Source organism: Eubalaena glacialis, chromosome 7, assembly GCF_028564815.1.
Source record: "Eubalaena glacialis isolate mEubGla1 chromosome 7, mEubGla1.1.hap2.+ XY, whole genome shotgun sequence".
Lineage (NCBI taxonomy): Eukaryota > Metazoa > Chordata > Mammalia > Artiodactyla > Balaenidae > Eubalaena > Eubalaena glacialis.
In genome coordinates this window covers 75792189-75819428 of record NC_083722.1, presented here as the reverse complement: position 1 = coordinate 75819428, position 27240 = coordinate 75792189, and the positions used below count along the sequence as shown (strand labels likewise).

Here is a 27240-nt window from a genome sequence, read left to right as displayed (position 1 = left end):
AGAGTGCTGGCTTCAAATGGGGCTGAGGGAGGGACAGAAGAGGAGGCAACAGACCAAGGCCCCCTCAGAGGCTAGGGACTCACAGTGGTGTGGCCCCCTGCACTCAGAAGTCCATGGGCAGAGACAAGCCAGGAAAATTAGATCGGGACAAGTAGAAAGCCAGCATATGGATGTCTGGAGCAGAAGTCCAGATTAAATCTGGAAGGAGCTTCAAGCTCAGAGAGGAGGTGGTGTGCACAGCCAGCTCAACGATTTTCCCACCCCTTCCTCAGAAACCAAAACACCCCTTGCCCAACAAGCCCTGCCCCATGTCTGTCCATGGGGTAGAACCCCAACCAGCACCCAGGAGGCTCCTTACCGTGCGGGGGTTGTCATAGTAGACGGCAACGGAGCGGAGCTTGGGGGAGACACTGCAGCTCTCTGTGAAAAGCTGCCCAGTCTCACCATAGGGCCCCACGTGGAACTTGTAGGCCACGGTGACGTTGCGGACGGGGGGTGAGCCAGCACTCACTGCCACCCCGGCCAGCAGCCCTGAGTACCCAGCAAAGGCCAGCAGCGTCAGGAGCAGCAGCAGAGTCAGGCCCCCAATCAGGCCCAGGAGTAGCAGGTCCGACATGGCTCTGTGCCCCCCACGCCGCACCCCAAGGCAGCTGCAAAGGAGACAGAAGGAAGAGGTGGCTGGTAGCCTGTCTGACCAATGTGCCCACCTTCCCGCCAGCCAGTTCTGGCCCAACCTCAGCCCTGCCTTGGGTGCTCTGATGCAGGAGAGGCAGGAGCCAGAGGTGTCTACACACAGAGTGACCTAGAAGGGAGTTACAAAGGATGACTGAAGCTACAAGCCTCTTTATTTCTTAATCACAACTGTTGAGGCTCTCAGAGCAGCTCTGTCAGCTAGCAGCCTTGGTCACACCTGGGGTAGCTGAGTCATAGAGGGGCACAGGAGTGAGTCAGCCAGGGACATACTCCTGGCCCTGACCAGCCGCCCCTGCTGGGCCAGACGTCAGCCAGCCTGCCTTTTCCCCACATTGCCTCTTCCTTACCACAACTGAGCCACACTGCCTGCCCAGTCTCCCCAAGCCTCATGGGCCACTGCCAGAGGGAGGACGGGCAAGCACAGGGCCCAAACACTTATTTAAAAACAGGGAAACCATGAGGAACAAAACGTCAGGGGGAAAAATGTGCCACAGGAAGGGACTCTTGTAGGAAGCTCTCCTTTGCTAAGCACATCTGGCCCGCGAAATACTGCTTTCCAACAAGCTCACCCATCCAGAACCAAAGGAGAGACGAGGTTAAAATAGCCTGAGCAGGCAGAACAAAGTCCAGCACTATGCTTCCCAGACTTGAGCGGAGCTACCGGTGCTAACAAGCTTCATCTCACTTTTCCAGTCCATAGATTAGAATCAGCAAGGAAGAGGAGGAGGAAAAGACTGCTAGAAGTTGGAGACACAACAGGTAGCGGTGAGAGTTAACCACGGCTGGAGCATTTCATCCCATGGTGGAGGGGTGCTAGCCTGGCAGGGAGCCACACCTGGGGTCCACTTGCTGCCCTGTCCCTCCCCCTTCCTTCCCTTCTCCCCAACATCTCCAGATGTTTGGAATTCAGTTTTTGTGGTTCTGATCTCCCCACCTGGCCTCCTGTACTAGGTAGTTTACAGGAAGCCATCCTGGGGTAGGTATGCTGGGGCGGGGCGGCGGTGTCTTTTTTCCTTTCTGTGTATGTCATTTATCTGACAATTCTCCCTCTTCCTCAATGGCCTTTCCCTGTTTCCCCTATTTGCTATTTGCATGGTACAAGCAATAAAGATACTTGTTTCAGGGGAGAAAAAAATAAAAAGCAGAGAAGCTATCAAAGAGCAAGCCTAGGGACACAACACATAGGTTGGTGTATGAGCCATTCAAGACAGACTGCCTGGAACTCCATGAAACTTGGGGCCAGAAGACTAACCCTCTTACACAGAGGGCTTGACCTGCGTCACCCAGGGAAAAAAAAAAAATCACACCACAGAGAAGACTATTTAAAGAGGAATGGAAGCATCTGACCCACTGGAGGAACATTCTCACCCTAAGTACTTTAAATTTTAAAAGCTGTAGGAGCTGAAAATCAACATGTCGGCCCTATGGAAAACAGCTGTATGGAATAATTTGTTCCCTGTGGGTTCTGGGTATCAAAATTTTTTGCTGAAAAACTGTCTTTGGAGTCAATGTGCACACAGTGTTTGTCTCACAAAAAACGCAAAGTAAACTTCTAGACCTTTGGCATCATGACCTTGAGGTGTCTCACACTGGTCTTCTCACCGACCCCTGTTCCTGCCCCCCAGCTGCGCTTGTTTTGGATGCATTCCCTGTCCTACTCAACTTGCCTCCAGTTAGTTTCACTCCTGTTTTCTTTGATGATAATGATGATAAATCTTTCACTGAGTACTTACTATATGTTAGGCACTGTCTAAACGTTGAAACACAGCTACTTCATTAATCCTCAAAACCAGGTGGGTATGGATCAGAAAACAAGTGGTTAGAGATTAAGAGGCTTGCCCAAGGTCACAAAAGAACTAAATAGAGCCACTTGGACAAAATGCAGGCAAGGAATCCAAGTAGTCTGATTCTAGGCCCCCACTTCCACTTTCTCTCTCCTCCCTGGGAACAGGACTTCCAGAAAAGCCGAAGCATTTAATCCATGTTGGATATCTCTGAACCCAAGGCTCTCAGCTGGAAGCTCTCAGCATCTAAGTCTCCCACTCATCCTGGGAGTGACCAGCCCTCACTATGACTTACCCCCATCTTCTCAGCTGCACACTCCCTGTCTCCTGAAAGGAGCTTAGTTCCCACCTTTCTCTTCTTCTCGTCTCCTAAACTGCTCAAAAGAGGGGTGAAAGGTACCTGGGGGCCGCAGAGCTTTGGTCAGCCCAGGAAGGAGGCAGGGCAATGGAAATTTCCCCTTTACTCAAAAGAAAGGGAAGGAGAAGGACTGGGGAAGCTCACCTCTAAGGCCAGTCTCAATTTTAGCAACTCATGGCATCCAGCACGGCAGGGACCAAATGCTCCAAGTGCTCCAGGGCTGGGGGCAGAAAGAAAATAACCACTGAGCCGGGCACCCTGCCCTGACTGATCTCTTTTCAGGAAAAGCCCACAGGAGCCTCTACAAGAACTCTCTCCCCGCCCCAAGGTTGCACTCTCCACCATGTCCTCAGACCCCTTAGGGAAATCAGAAGCCAAATTCCGCCTCAAAAATGTCAGCTCTTCACTAGACCCCTGCTCATATATCCCTGTTCTTGGAGAGCCCTCTTCCTGGAGGGCTCCAGCCACCGCACCTGGCCCTGACACAGCCCCTGCCGCTGACCCTGGGCAGGTTGTGACCCCTCTCGAGCCTCGGTTTCTCCTCAGGTTAGAGGCCCAGGCGGAGCGTCTGGGCGGGCTGCCCCGCGCTGGCTTCCCGAGGCTGCTCACGTGCGCCGCGGCGGCCGGCCTCGTCCTTAAAGGGCCCGCTGCAGGCAAAACTTTGGCACTCGGGGGACGCGGGAAGACGTGGAGTCTGAGGGGCCTGCGCAGGAAGGACGGGACGCTACCTCCACTCTGGGCTTCCAGCCCCTGCTCACCCTCGCCTCGCTTATTTACCCAGCCCTTTTCTTTTCAGCCACGACCTCACGGGGTCCCAGGCACCTCTGCAACTTAAAGGAAGTTAAAAGTTTGCAGCCAACGCTTCGAGGCGCGGCCTCAGGAGACGGGGGCGGAGTTAAGTATGGTTCTGGCCTCAGTCTTCGTGCTCCCCACCCCCTCGCCCGCCCCGGCTCCCTTGCCTCCGGGCGTGCCCTGCACCCGTGGCCGAGGCAGAGGGTGATCCGGGATGGTAGGCTGGTCCAAGGTCGCATTCGGGCCCTTGGACCGGCCGGGGCGAGCTGTGGGCGAGACGAGATGCAAAGAGCGGCTGAGCCGCGGGGGGTCACGGTGGGGACGCGGGGGGCCCTGAGGTTGCGCCCGGGCGGACTGAGGTCCCAGGCCCTCAGCGCGCGTGGAGCCGCCCCGGCGTGAACACCTCCCCGCCCCGGCCCTCACCTCAGCTGCCGCCCGCCGCGGACGCCGATCAGCGCACGCGGTTCGGCGCTGAGCCGCGGAGCCTGCGCGCGCCCGCCGCGCACGCTCGCTCCGCCCCCTCTCGCGGCAGGACGTGGCCGTGGCCGTGGGCGCGTGCGCGCGGGACCCGATGGGCAGAGGCCTGCCCCGCCCCGTATCCAGGGCAACGAACGTGAGCCTGTCAGGGGCCGAGCCCGTCCCGTACCTTCGTGCCTCCCACAAACTACTGGGTTGCAGACGGTGATTTAGGAACAACCTCTTAACTTCTGGGTTGTCGAGAGCACCCCAGACATGAGGGGAAGTAGAGAGGCAGTGTGGGGTCCCGGAAGGCGGCACCGGAGAGGATCGTTTGAAGAGGCTTGGGAAGTGCAGCACGGCAGTAAAAGTCTGGCATTTGTACCACCCTAGTTACTGCTACTTTCTCTCACTGAGGCTTTGCGACAGACCTGGGAACCGCGCAAGGCAGGGCCACTTGCTCCCGTTTTACAGCTGAGGCTCAGGGAAGAAGCGGGATCCAATCTCCGGACAGCGCAAATATCAGCTTCCTACCTCCAACACTCCACCCTTACCTCCCCCTTCCCCCCCCCCTCAAACGGAGCACAGGGGTGATCATTCATCCATCCAACATTTATTGAGTACCGCTCCCTGCTAGTACAGTTCTAGGGGCTGCGGATACCAAGTGAACAAAACCAAGGCCCCGCCCTCCTGGAGGTCACCGGGGAAACGCCCCCCTTCCAGGCCCCTCCCTCAGTACCCTAGACGCGGCTGTGGGAGGCAGGTCTGCCCTTCTAGCTTAAGTATTCTAGATAACCCCCCAAGTCAACTGTAAGTTCGTTGAAGACAGGTTCAATCTTCAGCTCGTATTTCTGAGGATCTAGAAACAGCAAAGCACTCTTCTCGGGCCCCAAAGATAAAACCTCGCCCTCTTGAGAGGCCCAGTCTTGCAGTGGAGGGGATGGGGGAGATGACAACTATGCTCGTAAGATTGGCTACAAGACAGGCGGGGCCAAGAGCTACTTTGGTGCTCCTCACATAGAGGATTGATGTTTGGGAGGTGAATCATCTTTTTGTGGATCCCATTACTGTACTAGCAAAGGGCAGACTGGACACACAGAGGCACTTGTAGCCGGTTTCCTTTCCTTCTGCTTCACATTTGTTCTGCCCACAGGCAGGGAAGACTGAACCTCACCCACAGGGCTCTGAGCCAACTAGCGGAATGGGTAGCTGACTCCTCAGAGGCACTCAGGGCTGGGCTGGCAGGGTCGTGGCAGTTGTTTTGCTGATGAACATCAGGCACATGATCATAACCCTTTGGGTGCCCCAGGCAAGAGGACTATACACTTGGAAGCATTTCCTGTGAGACGAGGAAGGGCCAGTACCCTCAAGAGACAGACAGCCTCTGTATGGTCAGTTCTGCTTCTCAGAAGCTATGAGCTTCTCCCACGAAACTGTTGTCTGGAGCTGCCCTTTCATAACTTGTCCTGTCTGCTCACTTCCTTTAGCTTGGTTGGGGAGCTCCAGAGCCCCACGTCAGAGTTCAGGGTGTGCCTTAGGAGCTTCAGCACCTCTGTGGTGAAAGTAGAGTTGGCCTGTGACTGGGGCTGCAGGCCATCAGCCTCCCAGGCTTCATTGCAGGCTGCCCCCAACAAAGCAAGCCCTGTCCTCCCCCGGATCCCTGCAAGGCCTCCACTAGCCACCAGGAGGCAGTAGCCCAGGCACTTTCCACTACCCCTTGCAGCAAGTCTGAGCAGAGCTGATCACCTAGCCATCTGCCTCACCCATGCTCCACCCCCAGTCCTATCTCCCAATAGCACATATTCTCCTCTCATGAGCCCAGACTTGGCCTTTGTCTCCTCCTGCCTTCCTCTGTCCAAAGAATTCCTACAGAAGCGCTTTAACTCTCGCTTAGTAAATTCCAGAGAATGTTTCCCCAAACTTGGGAAACTAAAGCATAGACCATCCCCTCCTTCCCTACCTCTTCATGCTCCAAAGCCCTTGTTAGTTCTCTGAGGCAGTGGTTAGATCCTCTAATTCAGATGACAAATGGAGAACACACATGCAATGTAAGATGCTCTGCAAACCCTGCCACCAGCCATCTCCCCCCCGCCCCGAAGGCACTGATGCTGTGCCCAATCCCTGGCCACTCACAGCCTAGTTAGGGCTGCCCCTGCAGGACTTGCCATGACTGAGGGACCAGCTAGCCTCAAGCCACTCTGAGTCAGCTTCGCTGTTTCCTCTAGAGCCAGGAAATGCGGTCCTCTTCAGGTGAGCAAAGGCAGAAAATGCCTAATGAACCCCACTGCATAAAAAGAGCGTGCCAGCAGTCTGCCCTCTGTTCCCACCCCCCACCTTCACAGGTGCCATCTCAGCATCCACTATGCTCTAAGTTATATCCCTTTCACCACCACCCAGCCAAACAGCTGTTCAGACAATTCCCTGATCAAACAACACTGCCTTCTTCAGTTTAAATTTTATTTTACAAAAAGAGAAATAAAGAAAACTGATAGGCAGTTATACTTACAATTGTTCTGTTTGCTTTTTTAAAAAAGTGACATGAAACACAAGTAAAAATAAATACGTCATAGAAACAGCCAGTTGCCCAGTCTCTGGGGCAGGAGCACCTGCCCTGCTGAGAGAGGAGGGAAGCCCATGATCACACCAGCAGCTGGAACACCCAGCTACAGATGTTCCTCAAAGCCAGGCGCAGGTCCCAGGCCTCAGGGGGTGTCCTGAAGAAAGAAGATGGAAAACCAAAGCCAGGTGCCAGGTCCCTGGGGCCACCTCATCTCTCCCCCACCCCACTCCTCCTGGCAGCCGTGTGGCCTTAGTGGTTATCCATTGTGACCCCCTCAACCCACCTGGACCCCCTTCCCCGACCCCTCTGGAGAGGGTACAGGAAAAAAACAGTCTTGGGCGGGCTGAGGGGATTCTTCTGGTTGAGTCCCCAGCCCACCCTGAGTAACACAACCAGATAACAGTTTACACCCACGTGCACAAGAGCATGCGTGTGCACACACTCTGTCTCACACACACACACACACACACACCCCCACACCCACACACACAAACCTGGGCTGAGCTCTCTTCCAGGGGAGGGCCCTGGGTCAGGTCACAGTATGAGGTCCCCTCTTTTCTGAATATTATCCCAGTAGTGGTAACAGAGAGTACCCAAATCACTCCCAGCCCCCAGCCCTACAGACTCTGCAGCCTGTCTAGCTACCTCTCTCCAATGCACTAGATTACTATATCAAATAGACCTCTGAGAGAGGAAAGGAGCAGACTAAGGTCCCTGAAGAGCAAAGAAGTTGGACACTGCCTGCTCAGGAAGTTCATCGTAAGACTCGGGTATTCATAAAAGGCCTAGGGCCAAGCCAGTGGCACAGAACAGACATTAAGGGGTCACAGTGGAATACACAGGACAGCAGAGAAGAGTCAGTAGGAGGGAAACAGAGTCTGAAGGTGACTGATGGAGAGCATAGCCTTCTCAGGCAGACCTTGAGGTGCGGATTTCTTGGGAACAGTCAGCAGAGGGCCAGAAAGTCTCTTGGGGAACTAATGGGGGAAGGAGCTCTTCTCTCAGGAGTTTTGATGGGGGAAGAGTCACCGAGCTGGGTGCATAGGAGGCCATGGCTCAGAAAGGAGAGACTGGTCTTCTGTGGAATCACAGGGAACTGGGAAGCACAAGGGGGTCATGGCCAGGAACACTAGGAACAAGGAATGTAAAGCCCCAGAAGGCCTTCCCCATGGGATAAGGACTCAGTTCCAGAGCAATGCCAGGCATGAAAAGACAAGCAGAGAGCCTTGCTCTGCTGAGTGCTTTGGGAGTGACAGTCCTACCCAGACTGCTAAAGTTTGGTTGAGTGTTTCAACCTATCAGCAAAATATTACCCCAATGATTTGCTTCAGGTCCTGGAGTGGGAAATTTTCATATTTAGTTGTGAATCACAAGTATATAGTGATTCCACACACTAATTCCTAGGGAATAGAGTTCCAAGGACCAGAGACATCCTTAAGTCAAAAGATGCTTAAGATAGATGCTTAAGAAGCATAACTCAAGGGGGTGAAAACTTTGCAGATATCTAATCTGAAGAAAAATATCTGGATCCAACATGGTTCACTTACTTTCTCACTTAAATGGCTAATCTGTCTCTGTTGAATTTTTATCTACAAAGATACTGAGAAAAGGAAATCAAGCATTATTACAAATGGTAATCCTGAATTATTAAACTGTACTATATTCCCTAGGCTGAGGATTTAGGCTAAACCAGACAGATGGGGCTTGAAAGGCCCTTGAAAACATTCTATGGAAGACCGTAGTGAGGGAAGATACCTAGACCTGATCTTCTGCCCTCCCTCTTATCACCATCCTTCCCTTACTCAGGCCTGGACGGTGCGTGGACATCACCACCAAGTGTTTCTGATCAAAGAAACTGTAAAACATGGTTCTTGGGCTCTGAGACATTTCCTGCTTCCCTCACACATATGCTTACGTTTGGTGTGCATGCACGCTTGCCTACCAGCACACAGAAAGAGACGGCAGAAAAGTCAGAGAAGTATTTTCAGGTTCAATTAAAAAAAACAAACCAAAACAAAAAAAACGAAACAAACCATGGAACCAGTAGCACTCTTAATTTCCCATGATCCCAGCCCTACCCCCTTACACAATATAAGCTGCACATATCAAAGAAAATCTTGTCTAGCCAGGTCAGCCTCCCAAAACTATGGCCTCTCCTGAGTTGAAGCAAGACCCAGCCCATGGAACCACTGGGTAGAGAGCAGGCACAAGCTGCCACTCAGAACACCCATTCACTTCCCGGTACCTTCAAAAGCCCATCCCTCCAGTGACTGGTTTCGGTTCCTTGCTGGGATAGTTTCTGGATTCTCAGAGCTTGCTGCTGTGATTTCCTAGAGGTGAACACAGAAATACCCCTCCTTCCCCAAACACACACACACACACACACACACAATTTCTGGGATCCCAGTGCTCTGGAGCCTTAGAGGCATCAGTTGTAACCCAGGTTGTGAGTGTGCTCTGCAAATCAGAGATCCAGGCTAGCTTACTCCCATTAACCAGCCTCAACCTGAGAGCCCACTCCAACTGAGTCCCTTCATCATTCATTCTTGGGATGCATCTCAAAGAGAAAGCACTGGTTGGAACTGCTGTTTTTAAATTATTAAAATAATTTGCATAGCTAAATTGTAGGTCTAAGGCTTCTCTGAGTAGGAGAGTTAAGTGTCTGACAGGGTGCTTATGGAAATACAGAAAGCAAGCTCCCTAAGTTCCACTTTTGGTGTAACTGAACAGCGCACAAACACACACACACACACACACACACCCATCAGCCATCTCGTCTCTTCTCTGGGGATAATATGCCAGAGTGTGCTAAGATTCCCCAACAATGGAAACAGGCTGGTCAGAAGAGTTGCGGAAGCAAGCAGCTACTACTTGGGGTGAGCTGGCTAAGCTGCCTCCAGGGCTTGGAAGAGGCAGGTGCAGCAGCTGCCCAGTGAGGAGGGACCCATGGGTAGGAGGTAAAGCTCTAAAGCCAGACAGGGTTTGTTCATCATAAAGAACTGCCCAGCAAGGTCTTAGCAGCAGGGGGAAAGAAGACAATATGAAGACAACCAGTGTTTATGCTTAATGCCTAGATGCCCCGCCCCCGCCCCCAGCAGAGACCCAGAATGACTGATGTATTCTTTTAAGACGATTTAAGTCTCCTACAGAGGAAGGGCTCCTCCATGTTCCTTCAAAGAGGATGGAGGTAGCAGACACCAGGCCCACAATGATCATCCGATAGGTTGAGGAAGCCAAGACATTTCCCAATAGGAAAATCAACAGTCTGTTCCCTCAACCCAGCAGCCACCTACACACAGCTTCACTAGTCAGCATAGAGAGCCTGCCCCTAAGGTCATCCCAGGAGGACACAGCTCCAAATTTGGGGTCACTTACTTCCCAATTGCAAACTCCATGATCCTAAATTTCAAGCACTGTGGAATGAGTCTCACCATCACTAACTATCCAGTCACAGGATTCCCTGATCTTCCTGAGAGGCCATTTCCTGAAAACATAGTTGTTTAGTGTAAACCTTGGTCAAGCCTAACTTTCTTTCCTTTGTCAATTCATCATCTACCCAGGATTTATTCACCAGCAGCTATGGGGTCTGAGATATCTTAAAATTTCCCTTCCCATCTCCTACCCTCCTTACCCTAACCTCCCCTCCCACCCCCCAAAAAAGAACCAAGACACATGAAAAGTCCAAATAATAAATAATTGCCCATAAGAAATAAATTAACATGGAGCTCTCTAATGGGGAAGGAAAAGGAAAGGAAAGGAAAGGCCACCAGAACAGGCAGCTGGGGGCTCAGTTCCAACCTTGTGAAGAATGTTTTTTCTGGCCACAACTCCATGACCTCCCACTCACACACTGCAATGCTTCTCCCTCCCAGTCTCTGCACACAGACAATCTCACACCCCAGAAAGGGAGATCTGCTCAGAGACAGCCACTGGGGAAAGAGACACAGATTGGTAATGCCCATTTTCTCTAATAATTTCCCCCAAATTTTAAAACAAGTCTGGCTCTGATAACCAGGGACGTGGGTTAGCTGGGCCTTGTCTTCACCCAAGTAGAAGGAAACTTGTGGTTTCCATGGCTCTTCTCCTGGGCTCACCCTGATGTTCATACTAATAGTTGCCATGAACCACCACACTCTGATTTCCATTTTACAAAAGATAAATTCATTTCTTAGTTTCCCCCTTAGTCCCTCCCTCCCTCCCTTCCCACCCGCCTTTACCCCTGCTCTGTTACATACATGTAAGTACAAACATAAACACACACACACAGGCACACACACACACATACCTGGTCTGCTTCTTTCCCACCCCCTAAAAGGATTCCACTTCATGTGGAATCTCAGTCTGCCTACCCTTCTTCTCTTACCCTCCCTCCCTCCCCTCCCCTCTCCAGGCCAAGCTAAATCACCCAGTAAGGCAGCTCTCTCGGGAGAGAATGTTCCCAAAGACAGAAATGGGATATGAGCATCTACCCTCAGATGGGCAAGCAAGCAAGCAGACAGCATAAGCAAGGCAGGCAGGAAGAGAGGCAGACTGCTCTGCCTCTCCATTCCTGTTTTAGGTCCCTGATTTCCCACTATTGCTGCTCTGTTGGATTACTTTTGCCTCTTTTGTTAAACAGCAACAGAGCCCTGCCACCTATGGTCAACCACCTTCTTTGTCCTCTTCCTTTTCCCTCCTGCCAAGTGCCCTATTCTCAGAAAGCCCAGATTGCTGCCTTCCATCTTGGTGGGCAACCTGCTGGGGCCCCGAGTGAGGTGCAGAGGGGCTCCCCAGCTATTTCCCAGTGACCTCTATTACATCATCGTCCTTATCCTCATCATCATTGGAGCTGAACCCCACCTCAGCAACCTCATGAGAGTCAAATGGAGGCACCTGGGACCGGAGAAGGCCGCCAGCTGGGTAGCCTGCATGTGGGGATATGTAGCCTGGGTAGACAGACATGCCCCGTGAAAGGTTGCTGGGCAAGACAGGGGAAGGAAAAGGCGCAAACATCCTCGGCTCGGACAGGAGTGGCTGTGAGAACGGGAGTGAGTAGCTGGGTAGTATCCCTGGTACAGAGGGGTTGAGCATGAAGGAGGGGTTGCTGGCAGTGACTGAGGTAGCCGTGGAAGAGGAACTGACGGGGCCTGCTGGCACCAGAGGGTCAGTAGTCACTGGAAACACCAGGCGGGCATCTGCCAGCAAATTGGACAGCTGGTAGTAGGAGGGGGTACTGCCCATAAACAGGGAATTCTCCCCAGCCTGGGAGGTGAAGGGTGGGGTGAGGTTATGGTTTAAGGAGACGGGTGGCATGGCAAACCCGCCAGAAACTGGATACCCGTGTTCATACGGCTGCACGGGGGCTGGCAGATGGCCCTTCCTGGACCGCCGGCGGGCTGACTCCTGGGCAGCAGGTGGTGTGGCCAACTTTCGCTTGTGGCCCCTTAAGTCCAACACTGGGTGCCTGTCACCACAGGGCTGGCCGGTCACCAAGAGGGAACTATTGAGGCAATGACCCCCATGTCTAGGTTCAGTCCCAAGAGCTGTCCCAGGAACAGCACTGCTGTCCACAAGTTGAGCTGGGGGGCCAGGCAGGGCAGCATTGGAGCTTGGGGAGCTCTGACGGGATTCCCGGGCAGCAGCCACATCTGCATACTGCTGGAGCTCACTGATGATCTCCGGGCTGTCTGGAGAGACAGGCCTGGCCAGCCCCTCAGGGTCGGGGGCTTTGGGTGATGAGGCACTGTGTCTGCCGTTGCTTGTAGACTCGAGAGAAGGCCCCTGGGAACCTGGGGACAAAATGTAGGTAACTGAGAACCAGAATGGTCAGGGAGAGAAGGCGGGTGTAAGACAAAATTCCATTAAAAAAAAAAATCCTGTCCTGTGGTCCCCCAAATTCAAATAGTTTGATGTGCAAACAACATCACCGAGTCAATTTTTCCCAATCACAAAGAAAGAAGTCCTTTGATCTAGGAAACAAGTCTATCCATGCAAAGACATGTAACTTCTCTGTACCCCAGTTCCCTGTAAAACTCCACCAAGGTGAATCCTATGAAATAAAGGATATGAAATGCTGAAAGATATTCTTTTAGTCACACTCCTTCTGGGGGCAAAGATGGTCAGTGACCAGGATGGGCGAAAAGAGGAAAATGAAGTTTAAAAAGCAGTCCATCCTGGTTAAAAACAAAACAAAATCCATGGCCATGAAAGTGAATGGGGCAACTGGGAAATCTGAAAATGGCCTGAATAGTAGGTAATATTATGGAATTGTTAACTTTTTTTAGTGCGATAATGGTTTTGTGACTAGGAGAGTATGTCCTCAATCTTAGCAAATGTGTGCTGAGATATTTAGGGATGAAATGACATGATGTCTTCAACTTACAAATAGTTCAAATAATAGGAAGGAAAGAGAGAGAAGAAAGTTTATGAGAATGATAAAAGTCATTGGATCTAGCTGCAGGATACATGGGTGCTCACAGTGCTGTTCTTTCAACTTGTCTGCATGCCTCTCAATATCCATGATAAAAGCTGGGAACAAGAGCAATCTAGCTCTCATACCCTCATACCTCATGGTGGGAGGATAAGTGAGAACCACTCCCATAGAGGGGACTTTTGCAAGAGTTCCTAACATTGTTAATGTGCCACACATATACTCTTTGATCTGGCAATCCCACTTCTAGGAATTTTTCCTACAGATACACCCATATGACTGTGAACCAGTACTGTAATGGTGGAGCACAACAATCTAAATGTCCAGGGACAGGGAACTCGGTAATGCACTGTATTATACCCATCTAACTGCATCTTGTGCAAACCTTCACTGAGGAACATTTAAAGAAAGGATAAGGAACAAGCACTGAGATACACTAGTGAATGAAGAAAAGAGCAAACAGTATATTACAGTCAGCATTTGTTTTAAAAATACAAAGAAAAGTTATATACATATATACATTTTTTTAATATACACAGATACACACATGCGCACATACATATCCCTGTACCATGTATATGTATAGAATATCTCTTAAAAAAAAAAAACAACAGGAGGGACTTCCCTCGTGGCGCAGTGGTTGGGAATCCGCCTGCCAATGCAGGGGACACGGGTTCGAGCCCTGGTCTGGGAGGATTCCACATGCCACGGAGCAGCTAGGCCTGTGTGCCACAACTGCTGAGCCTGTGCTCTGGAGCCCGAGGGCCACAACTGCTGAGACTGCATGCCACAACTGCTGGGGCCTGCGCACCTAGAGCCCGTGCTCTGCAACGGGAGAGGCCACTGCAATGAGGGGCCCACGCACCGCGGCGAGGAGTGGCTCCCGCTTGCTGCAACTAGAGAAAGCCCGCGAGCAGAAACAAAGACCCAACGCAGCCAAAAATAAATAAATAAAAATAAATAAATCTATAAAACAAACAAACAAAAGAAAACAGGAGTAGCACCTCCAGGAAGGAGCAATGGATGGCTGGGAGTATGAGGGAAGAAAAACTTACTTTTCACTTTACCCCTTTTTGTACCCTTTGAATTGTGAACCATGCACACATTATCTATTCAAAAAATAAATTAATTACAAACCAAACCAAAAAAAAAATGCCGTGTAGGTCAATGGAAAGTAGAAGCCACTATACCTGAGGCAGCCATCTGACCATCTTCAGGGGCCTTTGGTTTGCCAGTCGCCCGGACAGCAAAGATTCGCCCATCACTGGTACGGATGTATGTCCCTAAGAAGAAACATGAGGAAGACTGTTAGGAGCAGACATGCAATACAGCCAACCCTGGGAAACTCCAGGCCTAGGCACTGTGGGCTCAGAAACAGCTATAAAACTGGTGTCACACCCTCTCTCAATATCCCTGAAATGAGGAGTGGGATGACTGAGCTGTGGACCCAATATTACTCACTTATTCCACAAACACTGACTGCATGACTACCATATACCAGACACTGTTCTAGACACTGAAGTACACAAGACAGAAAAGGGCCCTGTCTCACGGAGCTTAACTCTAGAGTGGGAGATAGACAATTATGCTAGAAAATATCAGGAAAGGTTAAATGCAATGGAGGAAATAAATAGGGTGCTGTGAAAGAGAGTAAATTGGCTCCTTCTGTTCTGGCCCAGGTCCTCTTGATCTGGAAGGAGCCTTTTTCCCTCAATAACACACCTCCCTTGGTAGGAATAATTCAAGATGGGCATTCTATTCCCACATGGCACTAGTCTACCTTCCCTTGGTCTTGAGCATGTCATTTGATCTATCTCTTGGTAGGGCTGCCTCTTGGCCAGAGGTCAAAAAACTTTTTCTTAAAGGGTCAGTTAGTAAGTATTTTTGGCTCTGTGAGCCATAAGGTCTCTGTTGCAACTACTCTGCTGCTGTAACATGACAGCTGGGTATGGCTGTGCTCCAAAGGTCTTTATTTATGGACATTGAAATGTGAATTTCATATCGCTTTCATGTCACAGAATACTATACTTTTGATTTTTTTTTTCAACCAATTGAAAATGGTTGAAAATGTAAAACCCATTCTTGGCTCAGAGGTACAGTAACAGGAAGCAGGCATGATTTGGTCCGTGGGCCACAGTTTGCATACCCCTGCTCTAGGCCAGGAAGAACCCAGTAAGGGTGAACCCAGTAAGAGTATGACCTTCTCTGGGTGTCATGTATTTCATGGCATCTTTTCCCTGAAACTAAAAGTACTTTAACCCAACAGAGGCTAGGGCAAAATCTCCTTACTAAACAAAGACCCTTGGGGAGCCTCACACAGCAGAGGCTGACATAAAAGATAGGCTTCAGCTGTGTCCTAACACCATCCAGCCCAGATTTCTCCAGCAATCTCACCTGGAGAACTCCATAAGGAGGCCAGAGGCAGTGGACTTTTCAAATGGCCACACTGGAAAATTCTGTCATGCAACCCAGGTACACTAATTCATCCACCCACTGCATTTCCTAATCAGAGACGTCCACCCCACTCTAAGCAAGTAGGTAAGACGGCACAACAATAAACATGTTTTCTTATAACCCATTCCACAGCTCATTCCCTCTGATTCTGGTCTCCCTGTGTGTAGTGTAAGTGCTAGACATTAAGCTTTTGATTGCTAAGACATCCATTTCAAAGATATCCATCTTGGGTAAACAAACTGCCAGCTGTACGGCACAGCTACTAGCTAAACTACTAGGTAAGGAACCAGGCTGCTCCCTCCCTTGAAAAGTTCCTTTTTAGAAAGCCTGAGGTAACCTAGGTAACTAACCCTTGAGTGACCTCGCTCTTCCCTTCCCACACACTAATTCCCATTCTTATGTTTTAAATTCACCAATAAAGGGACTTCCCTGGTGGTTCAGTGGTTAGGACTCTATGCTTCCACTGCTAGGGGGAACAAGTTTGATCCCTGGTTGGGTAATTAAGATCCCACAAGCCGCACGGCGTGGCCAAAAATATAAATAAATAAATTCACCAATAAAGAGTGAACCTGTGAAACCTTAGCCACCCCACTCTTGGACCCTAATAAAGACAGAGACCCAGGTCCACAATCTCTTTCTCTCTCTCTCTTCCCACAACCTTCCTGTGTGGCCGTTGAGTGTGCCATGTACCCTACAGGACCTGTGAGTAGTAAACCTTGTTTTTTCAAAGTTCCCTGATGATTGTTGCTGAGGTACATCTTGCAATCATAATAAGAACAACAAGGGCTGGTCTAGCCACAACACTGGCTCTGGGGAAGTGTATGTGGGGGCTTGCCACAAGTACTACAGGACTGGATGAGTGCCCCAGGCATTCCTAGCCGATACTATCGATAGGCTGAGACCAACACAAAACACTGTGTGTATCCAAACCCACTCCAAGATTCTCCATAAAAACAATGGCAAAATATAGGAATGCAGGGACCCTAACTCCTTTCTTTTAAGCCACTGACAGATATCCTTTGAGCCCACCCCAACTCGGCTAAGCTCCTAGAAATGTCATTTTCTCATGTTTCCCCCACATGTTACACTCCTATAGGATGATTCCTATCTTCTCTCTAGCTCAAGCCATATGTATTTATTTTGCTTGCCAGCCCACCACTCTCAACCAAAGGTAGGGAATAATCCCTTTGGTCAGGCTCTCACCTTTTGTCCCACGGATGATGTGGATGCTCTCACCAGCATTAATTCTTGCCTGTACGTCTGTGGAGCTGTTGAGTCCAGGAATAACAATATCTAGTGGAGACAACAGACCTCAGATTTAGATTACATGGGGCCTGACTGAAGGAGGGAAATAAAATGCAAAGTCCACATGCACCCCTGTTCCTCAATGGTTTCCCTAAAGCATCTCAGTGGAGCAGAGGTCAGAACCAAGGAAGGTGAAACCAGCAGGGCCTCTCACAACTGTCTAAACAAAGAAAACTGTGAAAACAAGAAACTTTTTAGAAATCTGATCATCTTTCTGATCAATTTTCCTTGATTTAATTTAAAAATCATAGAGTTTTTGGTTTAGAAAAAGTTTCAGTTCAAATGGTTATTTCTATTTTTGTTTCTCCTTCCCTAAGCTATTTGCATGTATCTGCTGCTCCTGTCACTATGAAGACAAAGAGCATTTTCAAGAATCAGCAGAGAAATAGGATTATGAGAGGCTCTCTCTTTTTTCTGGCTGCGCCGCAGGGCAATGGGATCTTAGTTCCCCGACCAGGGATCGAAACCACACCCCCTGCAGTGGAAGCACGGAGTCTTAACCACTGGACCACCAGGGAAGTTCTGAGAGCCTCTCTGTTTTTAATTTGTTTCAAAATTTTTTTTTTTTTACAATGAACAGCTATTATTTTCATACTCAAAAACACCAATTAAGATGTTTTCATGAAAATGTATTATGAATATTTCTAGATAACAAGATGAAACACAGCATCATGAAATGCTTTCCTTCCCAATTACCCTGAACCACAGAATCAACTGCAGGGACGGATGGGCTGCCCACCTCCTACCACTGGCCCATCATGCTCGATCTACATTAAACTTACAAAGAAAGAAGCAAGCGACATTTAGGTCTTTAAAGAGGTTGAGAGCTGTCCTTCATACCCACCTGACCCTACAAGTCAGGCAGGACTCAACACATTCACACCTCTCTCTGAAGACCAACCCTATGTCCAGTGACATTTCCACAATCTCTGCAGTGTTCAGAGTCCATCCCACCCACCACATTCAAGAAAACCCAGTTCCGTGTTGCTATTCTTAAGACATTTCATTAGAATGCAAATTCTTCAAGATCAGGGACTGCTGCCTTCTCTATTTTTACCTAGAGTGCCAATGTAGTATGGCCTAGAATGCAAACATTGTTTAATAAATACTTCCTGAATGAACAAAGTAATTTTAAAAGGGACAGCACCCTGGAAGAGAACTCAGGAGCTCCCAACCTGTTGTGGTGACCACCTTCTGCACAAGGACTCCCGCACGTTGCAGGTAGTTGATTGGGAAGTTCATAGCTGGATTTGTGCTGGAGGCAGAGCTTACACTACCTCCCAGTGGGACATGCCGTGGCATCATGGGGATCGGGGTGGACTGTACAGGACGAACACTGGCCACAGGCTTCTCATCACTCTTCAGTGTTGGCTGCCTAGGAGAGAAAGAGAAGCACACTAAGGAAGTTTGGCAGAACAGCCCTTACTTACCTTTCTGCAAAGACTGCTGAGCCTCTCCAGACTTCCCCATTCTACAGCCTCAGATGCTGCTGAGAGAAGGATCAAAAGAACCTGCAGGGTATGGTAAATTCAAAAGGAGACTAGAGGCAGGGCTGAGACAGAGAGGAGACAGAGACAGCAAGGGATAAAGCCTCTCAGAGTCTAATAAGAATCAGATGTCAGTGGAATAACGCCTTTTTGGAAATGTGAGGTGACATCTGCTCCTCTAGCATTTGGACTGTCTACATACATTAGGAATTCGTCCTTGGAAGGAATTTGTCCTTGGAGTCAGGTAGAGGCAAAGAGGCATTAAGTGGGGGGAAGTTCTTCAGAACACGGTGCATACTAATTTGAAAATAAATGGGTGGAATTTTCCCACTAACCCAAGAAAATAGGGCCATGTGATGTCACATGTTCTGGTGATCTTGAGACCATCTATCCAGCTTTAACCATCATTACCCTCTGAAACCTCAAGTTTCAATAAGTAATGCAGACACCTCTCTCCTCTGCATTACTTTTCAATGGACTTCTCCCAGGGCCAATCCCCAAAGTGCCCCTATAGTCACAGCCACGACAAAAGCAGCAGCAGGCAAAACGCCGTGCACAGAAGTTGGGCTTCTAAATGGCACATAGCCATGGCCAGCCTGAGCACCGGTTGTGCATCTCTTACTACCAAAGTGCCAAAATGTTATCCTGTGGTCAATGATGCATTCCTCACTTTTCACCTTCCTTTCAACTGGATGTTGGTACCTTAAGAAAGCTACTCCTTATTTAAGGTTTTTGAAATTAAGCCCCTGTCTCTAAGCTTTCTGAAGTCTGCATCTTTGGTCTTTAGTTCTGAGAAAGAGAGCCTCTTGGACTGGTATGCTCTTCCTCATCTGACTGAAGACTGGCACATAAAAGAACACACCAGGGCTTCCTTGGTGGCACGGTGGTTGAGAATCTGCCTGCCAATGCAGGAGACACGAGTTCAAGCCCTGGTCTGGGAAGATCCCACATGCCGCGGAGCAACTGGGCCCGTGAGCCACAACTACTGAGCCTGCGCGTCTGGAGCCTGTGCTCCGCAACAAGAGAGGCCGCAATAGTGAGAGGCCCGTGCACCGCGATGAAGAGTGGCCCACGCTTGCTGCAACTAGAGAAAGCCCTCGCACAGAAACGAAGACCCAACACAGCCAAAAATAAATAAATAAATAAATTTATTAAAAAAAAAAAAAAAAAAAAGAACACACCACTGCTGTTGGAGTAGGTCTGCATGTCTCCTCAGTCACACTGCTCTCAGGCTGCCTTTGGGCAACCCCTGGGGCCCTGTGGATGCCATCATTCCCAGATAGGCCAGGTAGCACAGCAAGCTCACCAGGATCTGGGACCCACTTCCACAATGCCTGCCCAGGGTGGCTATGCAGGAGCTGGGGGCCCTGCTCAGATGTCAATGGGACTCTTCTCAGGATAAGAAGTCAGAAGGGTAACAGGAATCTAGCCTAAGCCCCATACTCTGCAGGGGCTAAGGCTAGGAATTTGGGCGGAAAGCCCTCCTCACATGTACCCAGACAGGATAAGGAATCAGCAGGATCACAGGATAGCTCATCAAATGCTGTGAGAGGCCGATGCCTCCCACAGGGCCAGAGTTGGGCCAGAAAAGGAGCTGAAATCTCCTCACAGCCCAGCCCATTTGTCACATCTTCCCTCCATATGGCTTTTCTCCTACTGGGTTCAGACTTAGTCCATTCCTGCTATTACAAGGAAAAGCCCAGAAAAGAGATAAAAGGGGTGGAGGTCGAGAGGAGAACATACTCAGGCAACAGTATCTTGGAAAATGACACAGAAATAAAGTTTGAAGGCTTTGAAACATAGCAATTTTCTACTTGAAAGCATCTTATACATAAAAAGTAGCAAATTTACTCACTAAAATTTAGTCTTACATAAAATCTTACATGGCTTCAGTTCCTTTAGAAGCTCATTTGACAAGTTTGTTTTTTTTCTTAAACATGGAATAGTCAAAAGAAACAATTCTTAAATCTATCCCTCTCAAAATAATTATCTTTAATTCAAGATAATCAAACAATGTAAAAATGCAAACCAGGCAATCAGGAAGCTGATCTGATAAAGGCTATGAGGCACTTTGTCTTGTAATGAGGAAAAAAAAAAACACAGATACTATTCTATAATTTCCTACAAAGAGCTTTTCTCCCGCCTAGCAATTGGCTTCCATGCTTTTCCTATTCTTAATAGTTCTGGAAGCTGTACTCAAGAAAAAGATTTTTTGCTCAGGAATAAGGCAGACACAGAATGAAATCCCATTAGGAACAGCAGAATTCCCTGACTACAATCCAAGACCCATAGAAGACCTGGCCTCCACTCTTGAACTTCGCTGCTAAGTGAGGGCTAGCACCAAGGTGCTGCAGATAGGAAGCAGCTGTGTGGGAGGGCTGGGCATTTGTGTTATGGGAAGCTGCATCTCCTCGGGAGTCCAGAGGGACTCTCCTGAGTCACAAGGCCAGCAGCTCACTCTTCCAGCCAGAGCTGCTTAAAACACCAGAGCTGCTGAACTGCTTCAGCACCTCATCCAAGAGCAGAACCTCTCAGTTCACAGCAGCCAAAGAGCAAGTTGTAGGGTCTCCCTTTATTTAAAAAAGGAACCAGTTGAAAGGCTTGGCCTTGGCCCAGCAGCAAACCTTCCTCCCTTTTCAGTGACTCACCAGTTTCTCTGACTGAAGGCAGGGATGCTGGTCAGGCTCTGGTCACTGGCGGGGTAATACTGCGCATATGATGGGCGGGTGTAGGGGACCGATGTACGTTTGTCTTCCTCATAGCTTTTCTTTGCTGCTTTTTTCTCAGCTTTGGTCAGCTTGTGATCCTTTCGGTTAAGGAGCAATGACTCATGCTCAAAAGGCTCCTGGGGACACAGGAGGATGTTGATTTAATTACCAGTCTTTGTGACGTACAATAAGCCTTACTTTGAAACCAAGAAATGGCTGGCTGTCTCCAGTATTTAGCAAAGAGCCTGCTCTCAGACAGACAGGCGGGTTTACTGTCTTCCTGTCAGGAGCATAAATTCTCAACTCTAACCAAGCACCAGCTTTAGACAACCTAAGTCTGCCTTCCATATCAAAAGAATGGGAGAGTTCAGAGAATTACCAGACTATATTTTCAGAACTTTCCCCCCTCTCTTTCTGCTAGGAAAACTCACAATGGCCAAATTATTATCATGACTGAGCTCACACTCCTAGGATGAGACTAGGATAGGATAGGTGGTTTGGAGAGGGGAGGGGGACTGTCTGGGGCAAGGAAAAGAGGCAGCTAAATTCAAGTCGTCTGCATGAAACAAAACTTTGGATGAAGGAAACAAGCTTGCCAGACAAGCCTCCCTCAGTGGAGAGTGCAGTACTGGGACACATGCATACCAGGGTCTTACCTTGGTGATGAGGTGAGGGTATTTCAGACAGGCAAGTTGCAGGACTGGCTCCTTGATCCCCTTTATGTTCAAGGATGCTTGGGGAGCTGGCTCCTTCTCAACAAAGTGCAGTAGGTTCTCCACCTCCTTTCGAGTAAAGTTCAGCATTGGATTGAGATCATCCACGACCCGATCTAGAAGGGAGAAGACATGGAGAAAGTCAGTTCACAGCAAAGAAAACTGCAAAAGCTAGCTACAAATATTGGAAGAAAGGTTGTGGGTGGCATAATTGTCACTAATATCTAAACCACCTCAGGCCACCCCATATCTGAAAGTCAAAGAGCAGGTCTGAGGCCCTCATGAAACAGAAATATGTTAAGAGAAAACTGCATAACCAGCTCAGCTCTTACCATTAAACCCATCTTCAACAATTTGAGGTAAATTCCCTCTTAAGCAATTATTTGAATCAGAATGAGATGGAAGGAACTGCTAGCTTTCTATGACTGAAAGCCTGTCTGTGTTTCCACATCCTGCCCCCCTCCCCTCCCACCCTTGATACAATTAGAATGGTAGCCTGTATAAATGTGCCTCTTCTGAGCCTGGAAGATGGCCCACCTGACATGCCCTGCTTGGAAATCTGACGGTCATAGATCTTCTTTTCGAGGGTGAAATCAGCCACAAGGCGATAGATGTGACAGGGCTTTTTCTGGCCGTAACGGTATACCCGACATACTGCCTGAGCATCATGGCAAGGGTTCCAGGAAGCATCAAACACCACCACTCGGTTGGCACCAATCAGATTCACGCCCAAGCACCCAGCCCTTTAAAACACAAGCCAATAATCACAGAACCTTTAGTTTTAAAGATAGTTTTCAAATTGGTTTCACCCTCTGTGACTCCTACCCCAATATCATGCTCTTTATCCTAAGCAGAATATACTGAATGATTCTGCTAACGAACAGTGCATTCCTCAAGCACTGAAAAGTATGCCCTGAAAGTCCAACATGGAAGTACCTACCAGCTCAGAAAGAAAACCCACTCTCCCATCCCTCTGTGATGAGTAAAGGCCCACATCTTGGCCCCAGAGTGATGTCACTGGGTGAGGGGAAATGTCTGCGTACCAATGTTTCTGATGTGTTTAGTCTAACAGCTTAGGAGAATGACTGGTTCATACCCTATCGAGGGCATTCTGATGGCAGAAGGCAGCACAGCCTTCAAGTCGCTTGGCATGAGACAAATAATGCCATCAGCCTTTTATAGTTATATTACACTTTCTACTTATTAAAGCACTTTCACATTCATCACATCATCTAAGCCTCAGAACCGTCCTGACAGAAAAGCTAATTATGACCATTGTGAATGAAGGTCTCAAAGAAATTCATGACACTATCATAATTGCCCTTCTAACACAATTTCTTTCTGGGGTCCCCTCTATGACCTCAAAAACAAGTCACAAACCTGAGGAGATCTCTTCCGACAGAACTTGGACAAGCCTTTGCCGTACCTGCCCATGTAGCCAAATGCCCTGAATGCAGTCCTCTGACCTCTCCTCTCAGGATCCACTCACCTTGTGGAGAGAAGGAACAGCCAGGTGGTGAGGTTGCTGGGATCATTGAACTGATTAATGAGCCGCTCCCTCTCAAAGGCAGGGGTGCTACCATCTAGCCCTAGGACAGAAGGAAACACACAAGAAATGGACAGATGAGGGCAGGGGTACACAGCAAAATCAATGTGCAAACGTGTTTAAAACAAAACAAACACACACAACAGTGCTCAGATTCCACACCCTGGACATTCCGTGGGGATCTACCATGAGACCCAGGCATCTATAATTTTAAAATACCCCCAAGTGATTCATATGTGCAACAAAGACTATAAACTGTGTTTTTCCCTTTAGTATCTTGGGTCAATTCTAAGGCCAAGGTTCCTAGACTTCAGAGTGCAAAAGAATCACCTTAGTTAAGGAAGCCTGGTAAACACTGGCTTAAGGTAACTGCTCTGCCTCAGTCCTGTGAATCTTAGTGACTGCAAAAGGACCAAGGGTTTTGTGTTTTGATATGGATGATGTTCCTCCACCACGCAGGAATCCACATTGTTAACAAGCTCCTAAGGCTAAGAAGTTGCTCTAAGGAGACATAAAAAAAATAGAACTGGAGCAGTGGGATGGGACATATGAGTGAAAAGACGGAAGCTCAAGAGAAAGAGAAAAGGTAAGTTTCAGTTAAGAAGCATGAATAAGCGAAGAGGGGCGACATTTGCCACCTGTAGTAAAGCAGAGAAAAGCGCAAAGCTAAGAGTATGAAATACTACATGGAGAACTGAATTACTACCAATGTAGGAAGCATTAGTTTAATTGCCTGGTATTAGAGGCTCCCTCAATCAACACCCCAACCTACCTTTCAACTTGAGTTCCCACAATTTCCAAGCACAAAAAAGCTCAGCACTGACTCATTGGGCAAGCCTATAGTCAACACAAGGATCCAGGCTAGCTCCTGTGCTGGAGTCTCATCACCACCCCCTGAACCTCCATTTCTCTAAATCTTTCCTTTAGGCCAGGGCTTCTCAACAAGAAGATTTCCCCACCCTACTACCCCACAGGGAACATTTGGCAATGTTTGGAGACAGTTTGGGTTGTTATAACTGTGTGGATGCTACTGCCATCTAGTGAGTAGAGAACAGAGATGCTGCTAAACATCCTACAATGCAAAGGACAGCCCCCTACAACAAAGAATTAACTGGCCCAAATGTCAATATCTGGTCAATAAGTCCCTGAAGTCAATATTTCTCAACTTTTTTTTTCATTACCACCCCATTAAGGAGGCTTTTTACACATTTTTTCCCAATCACCATGCCCTCCATAAAATTTTAACACTACAGATATACTGTATATGTTTACTCATTATATACATATTTGTGCTTTATACTTTTAAAAAGTTAAGATTTTTTTGTCTCCTCGAGAACCAATTTTCACCCCCTTAGGGACACCATCTCCCCCAATTTGAATACACGATCTAGGCTGTGTTCACTTTGTTCCTTCTGCCTAAGATGATCTTTGGGCCACACCAGCTCTGTATATCCAAATTCTCCCCATCTCTGCAAGTCTAGTACAAGTTCCACCTCCTCCAGGAAGCCTTCTCCAACCGTCCTCACCATGATGATTCTGTCCTCCTTAGAACCCCCATGAGGGCAATCAATCAATGCTACTTTGAATCTGTCCTTGAGTTGCTGCACCTCGGATGATGACAAGGCATACGTCTTCTACATCTCTGCACTCCCCCTATCTGGCTTAAGCTCTCCAGCCCAGGATAGTGCCTCACACAAAGCAGCTCGTTCTTAGTGTCTCTCTGCTCCTTAGTCAATCACAGATATTCCTGTTCACGTGATGGTGAATGGAGTAGGAGAAGAGAGAGAGGGAAAGGAAACCCTTAGGCAGACCTTGCCAAGGCTCCAGGAAGAAAGCAGCAATGAACTCACGGAAGTAGCTGACGTTTCGAACCCACTTCTGTACTCCTTGCCCCTCAGCACCGGGTAGACAGGGCGCTTCTCGTTTCCCTAGGAACTCCTCGATTAAAGCCAAGGTGGAAAGGCTCTGGCTGAAAGGGACACATTTGGTTCAGAAGGCTCCTGGACCTAAGGGAATCTTGTTACCCAATAGGCCCACCTCAATAGGCTCCCCTCTGACAGTGGGAGTTCCCACATCCTACTCCCCACAAAGAACCACCCTAGCTCATAAGGGAGTAGAGTCATCCACACACTTATTACCACCACCCTACTAAAAAATTCTCTATCCTATTACTTCCTTGATTGAAAAATTCTGAGATTTAGCTCAGTGCAGAGTAACAAATAGCATCAGCATTAAAAACCAACACTGCATGAATATGCATTAGATCTAATTATAGGCCACAGGCAATACTATGGATCTTACTAAGGAGATAGATCATTTAGTTGCTTCCAAGTTATGCAGAGAACCAGTCCATAAAAGCAGTGGAACACTAGGCTCTCCCTAAGTTACAATCACTGCTTTCCTCTCAAAGTATCTTACACATGGGAACCCTCACTCTGAGACTCCCAAGCCAGGCTCCTGCCACTTAGCTCTCACTGGAGCATAATCTAGCCGGAACAAAGGAGAAGCAATCTACTTTACGTCTGTTTCCCTGAGTGAGGCCTTGATGGGACTCAAAGCTCTGGCAAGACTGAGAATGTGACTTGGAAAAAAAACATCATTTATTTGGCCTTATATACAAAGCTTAGAAAAAGAAAAAAAAAGAAAAAGGCTGGGGAGGCATAGACACACTTTAGACCAGGGGTCAGCAAATGTTTTCTGTAAAGGGCCAGAGAGTAAATATTTTCAGGCTTTGCAGACCACACACAGTCTCTGCTGCATATGCTTCTCTTTTTTTTATTTTTATTTAAAAATTATTTTATTTTATTTTTTTTGGCCGCACCCTGCGGCTTACGGGATCTTAGTTCCCTGACCAGGGATCGAACCCGTGTCCCCCGCAGTGGGATCTCAAGAGTCCTAACCACTGGACCACCAGGGAATTCCCTGCATATGCTTCTTTAAAAAAACAAAAACAAAAAAACTCTTTTCAAATGTAAAAACTAGCTCTCAGGCTGTACAAAAACAGGCCACAGGTCATATTTGGCCTGTGCCGCAATCTGAAGGATTAGACTGTGATCTCCAATGTTAGCCTAAGGTTTCAAATTGTTCTCTGCAGACAAATTGCATTGGATAAAAAAAGAAACTCTAAGAAAGAGAAGAAATGCAAGAAGGTCCTCACAAGAAGCACTGGTTGCAGAGGCATGGAGATAAAAGGGGGCTGGTGCAACCCCGGATGGTCTCACTCTGCAGGGGTTGTATCACTCTTTACCAAAGACACACACTCGGCAATTTCTCTTCCTACCTGAACACAAGGATCTTGTCTCCAAGCTTCACACTTTCCTCAATCAGGTGGAAAAGCAGTACCATCTTGGGAGAGTTCTCTAAGACACCAGTCTGATAATTAGTCAAAAGGTCCTTGGCCTATAGGAGAGGAAATGAGGCAGCTTGGAGCAGGTCCATGGCCAGATTACTAGAAATAGAATTCTCACCCTCAAAGGCAGCAGCTCACGGGCAACCTTAATAGTTCCCTGCAGACCTTAGCAGTACAGTGCACTGCGCAAGCCCCACCCTCTCCCCACGAAAGCTTTGCACGATCCCTTCTCAGCAGTGGTTTATGGCCACAAAAGTATCTGCTTGACTCACCCATTCATATGTGACAATGTTGTTGCCTCGCTCCTGGAAAGGGTTAAAGCCGACCCCTTGTAGGAACTTGCTATTGGTCGCCTCTCCCATTGAGGCGCTGTCCTCACCCTTGCCTTTTGTTCCCTGTGAAGGGCAGCGGGCACTAGTCCCTGCTGAACCAAGCTCTTCCACGTCTAAGTCTTGCTCATTGGCCAGGTTCTCCTTCTGAAGGGCTTCGTACAGCACGTCGGGGTGATTCCAGATCTGAGGTTCAAGTTAAAGGGGAGGAAGCATAGGGCAGAGAACAATCTAAGGGTGTCCCAGGGAGTCTGGAAACATGCAGTTATTCAAACACACACCTCCCACAGCACACAG

The 27240-nt window shown here is 48.5% G+C and overlaps 2 protein-coding genes across 4 annotated transcripts in view; both read right to left on the bottom strand.

The window, feature by feature from the left end:
- TEX264 (testis expressed 264, ER-phagy receptor) overlaps positions 1 to 4141 on the bottom strand; it is a 29758-nt gene extending 25617 nt beyond the window's left edge. The window contains exons 1-3 of one of the 2 annotated variants that reach the window (XM_061196902.1): positions 4051 to 4141; positions 2980 to 3055; positions 359 to 650 (exon numbers count right to left, since the gene is read on the bottom strand). In XM_061196902.1, coding sequence (XP_061052885.1) covers positions 359 to 616 — 258 coding nt within the window. In that variant the 5' untranslated portion in view covers positions 617 to 650; positions 2980 to 3055; positions 4051 to 4141. Of the gene's footprint in view, positions 1 to 358; positions 651 to 2979; positions 3056 to 3308; positions 3412 to 4050 lie in introns of those variants that run through there. The other variant, XM_061196903.1, reaches the window with a different exon arrangement.
- A 6892-nt stretch (positions 4142 to 11033) lies between these two features.
- The window catches only part of RAD54L2 (RAD54 like 2), an 89501-nt gene continuing 73294 nt past the window's right edge, over positions 11034 to 27240 (bottom strand). For both annotated transcript variants that reach the window (XM_061195402.1, XM_061195401.1), the window contains exons 12-22: positions 26887 to 27129; positions 26546 to 26664; positions 25116 to 25234; positions 23209 to 23308; positions 22257 to 22462; positions 21663 to 21835; positions 20947 to 21143; positions 17987 to 18186; positions 16710 to 16799; positions 14243 to 14335; positions 11034 to 12411 (exon numbers count right to left, since the gene is read on the bottom strand). In XM_061195402.1, coding sequence (XP_061051385.1) covers positions 11417 to 12411; positions 14243 to 14335; positions 16710 to 16799; positions 17987 to 18186; positions 20947 to 21143; positions 21663 to 21835; positions 22257 to 22462; positions 23209 to 23308; positions 25116 to 25234; positions 26546 to 26664; positions 26887 to 27129 — 2535 coding nt within the window. In that variant the 3' untranslated portion in view covers positions 11034 to 11416. The remainder of the gene's footprint in view (positions 12412 to 14242; positions 14336 to 16709; positions 16800 to 17986; positions 18187 to 20946; positions 21144 to 21662; positions 21836 to 22256; positions 22463 to 23208; positions 23309 to 25115; positions 25235 to 26545; positions 26665 to 26886; positions 27130 to 27240) is intronic.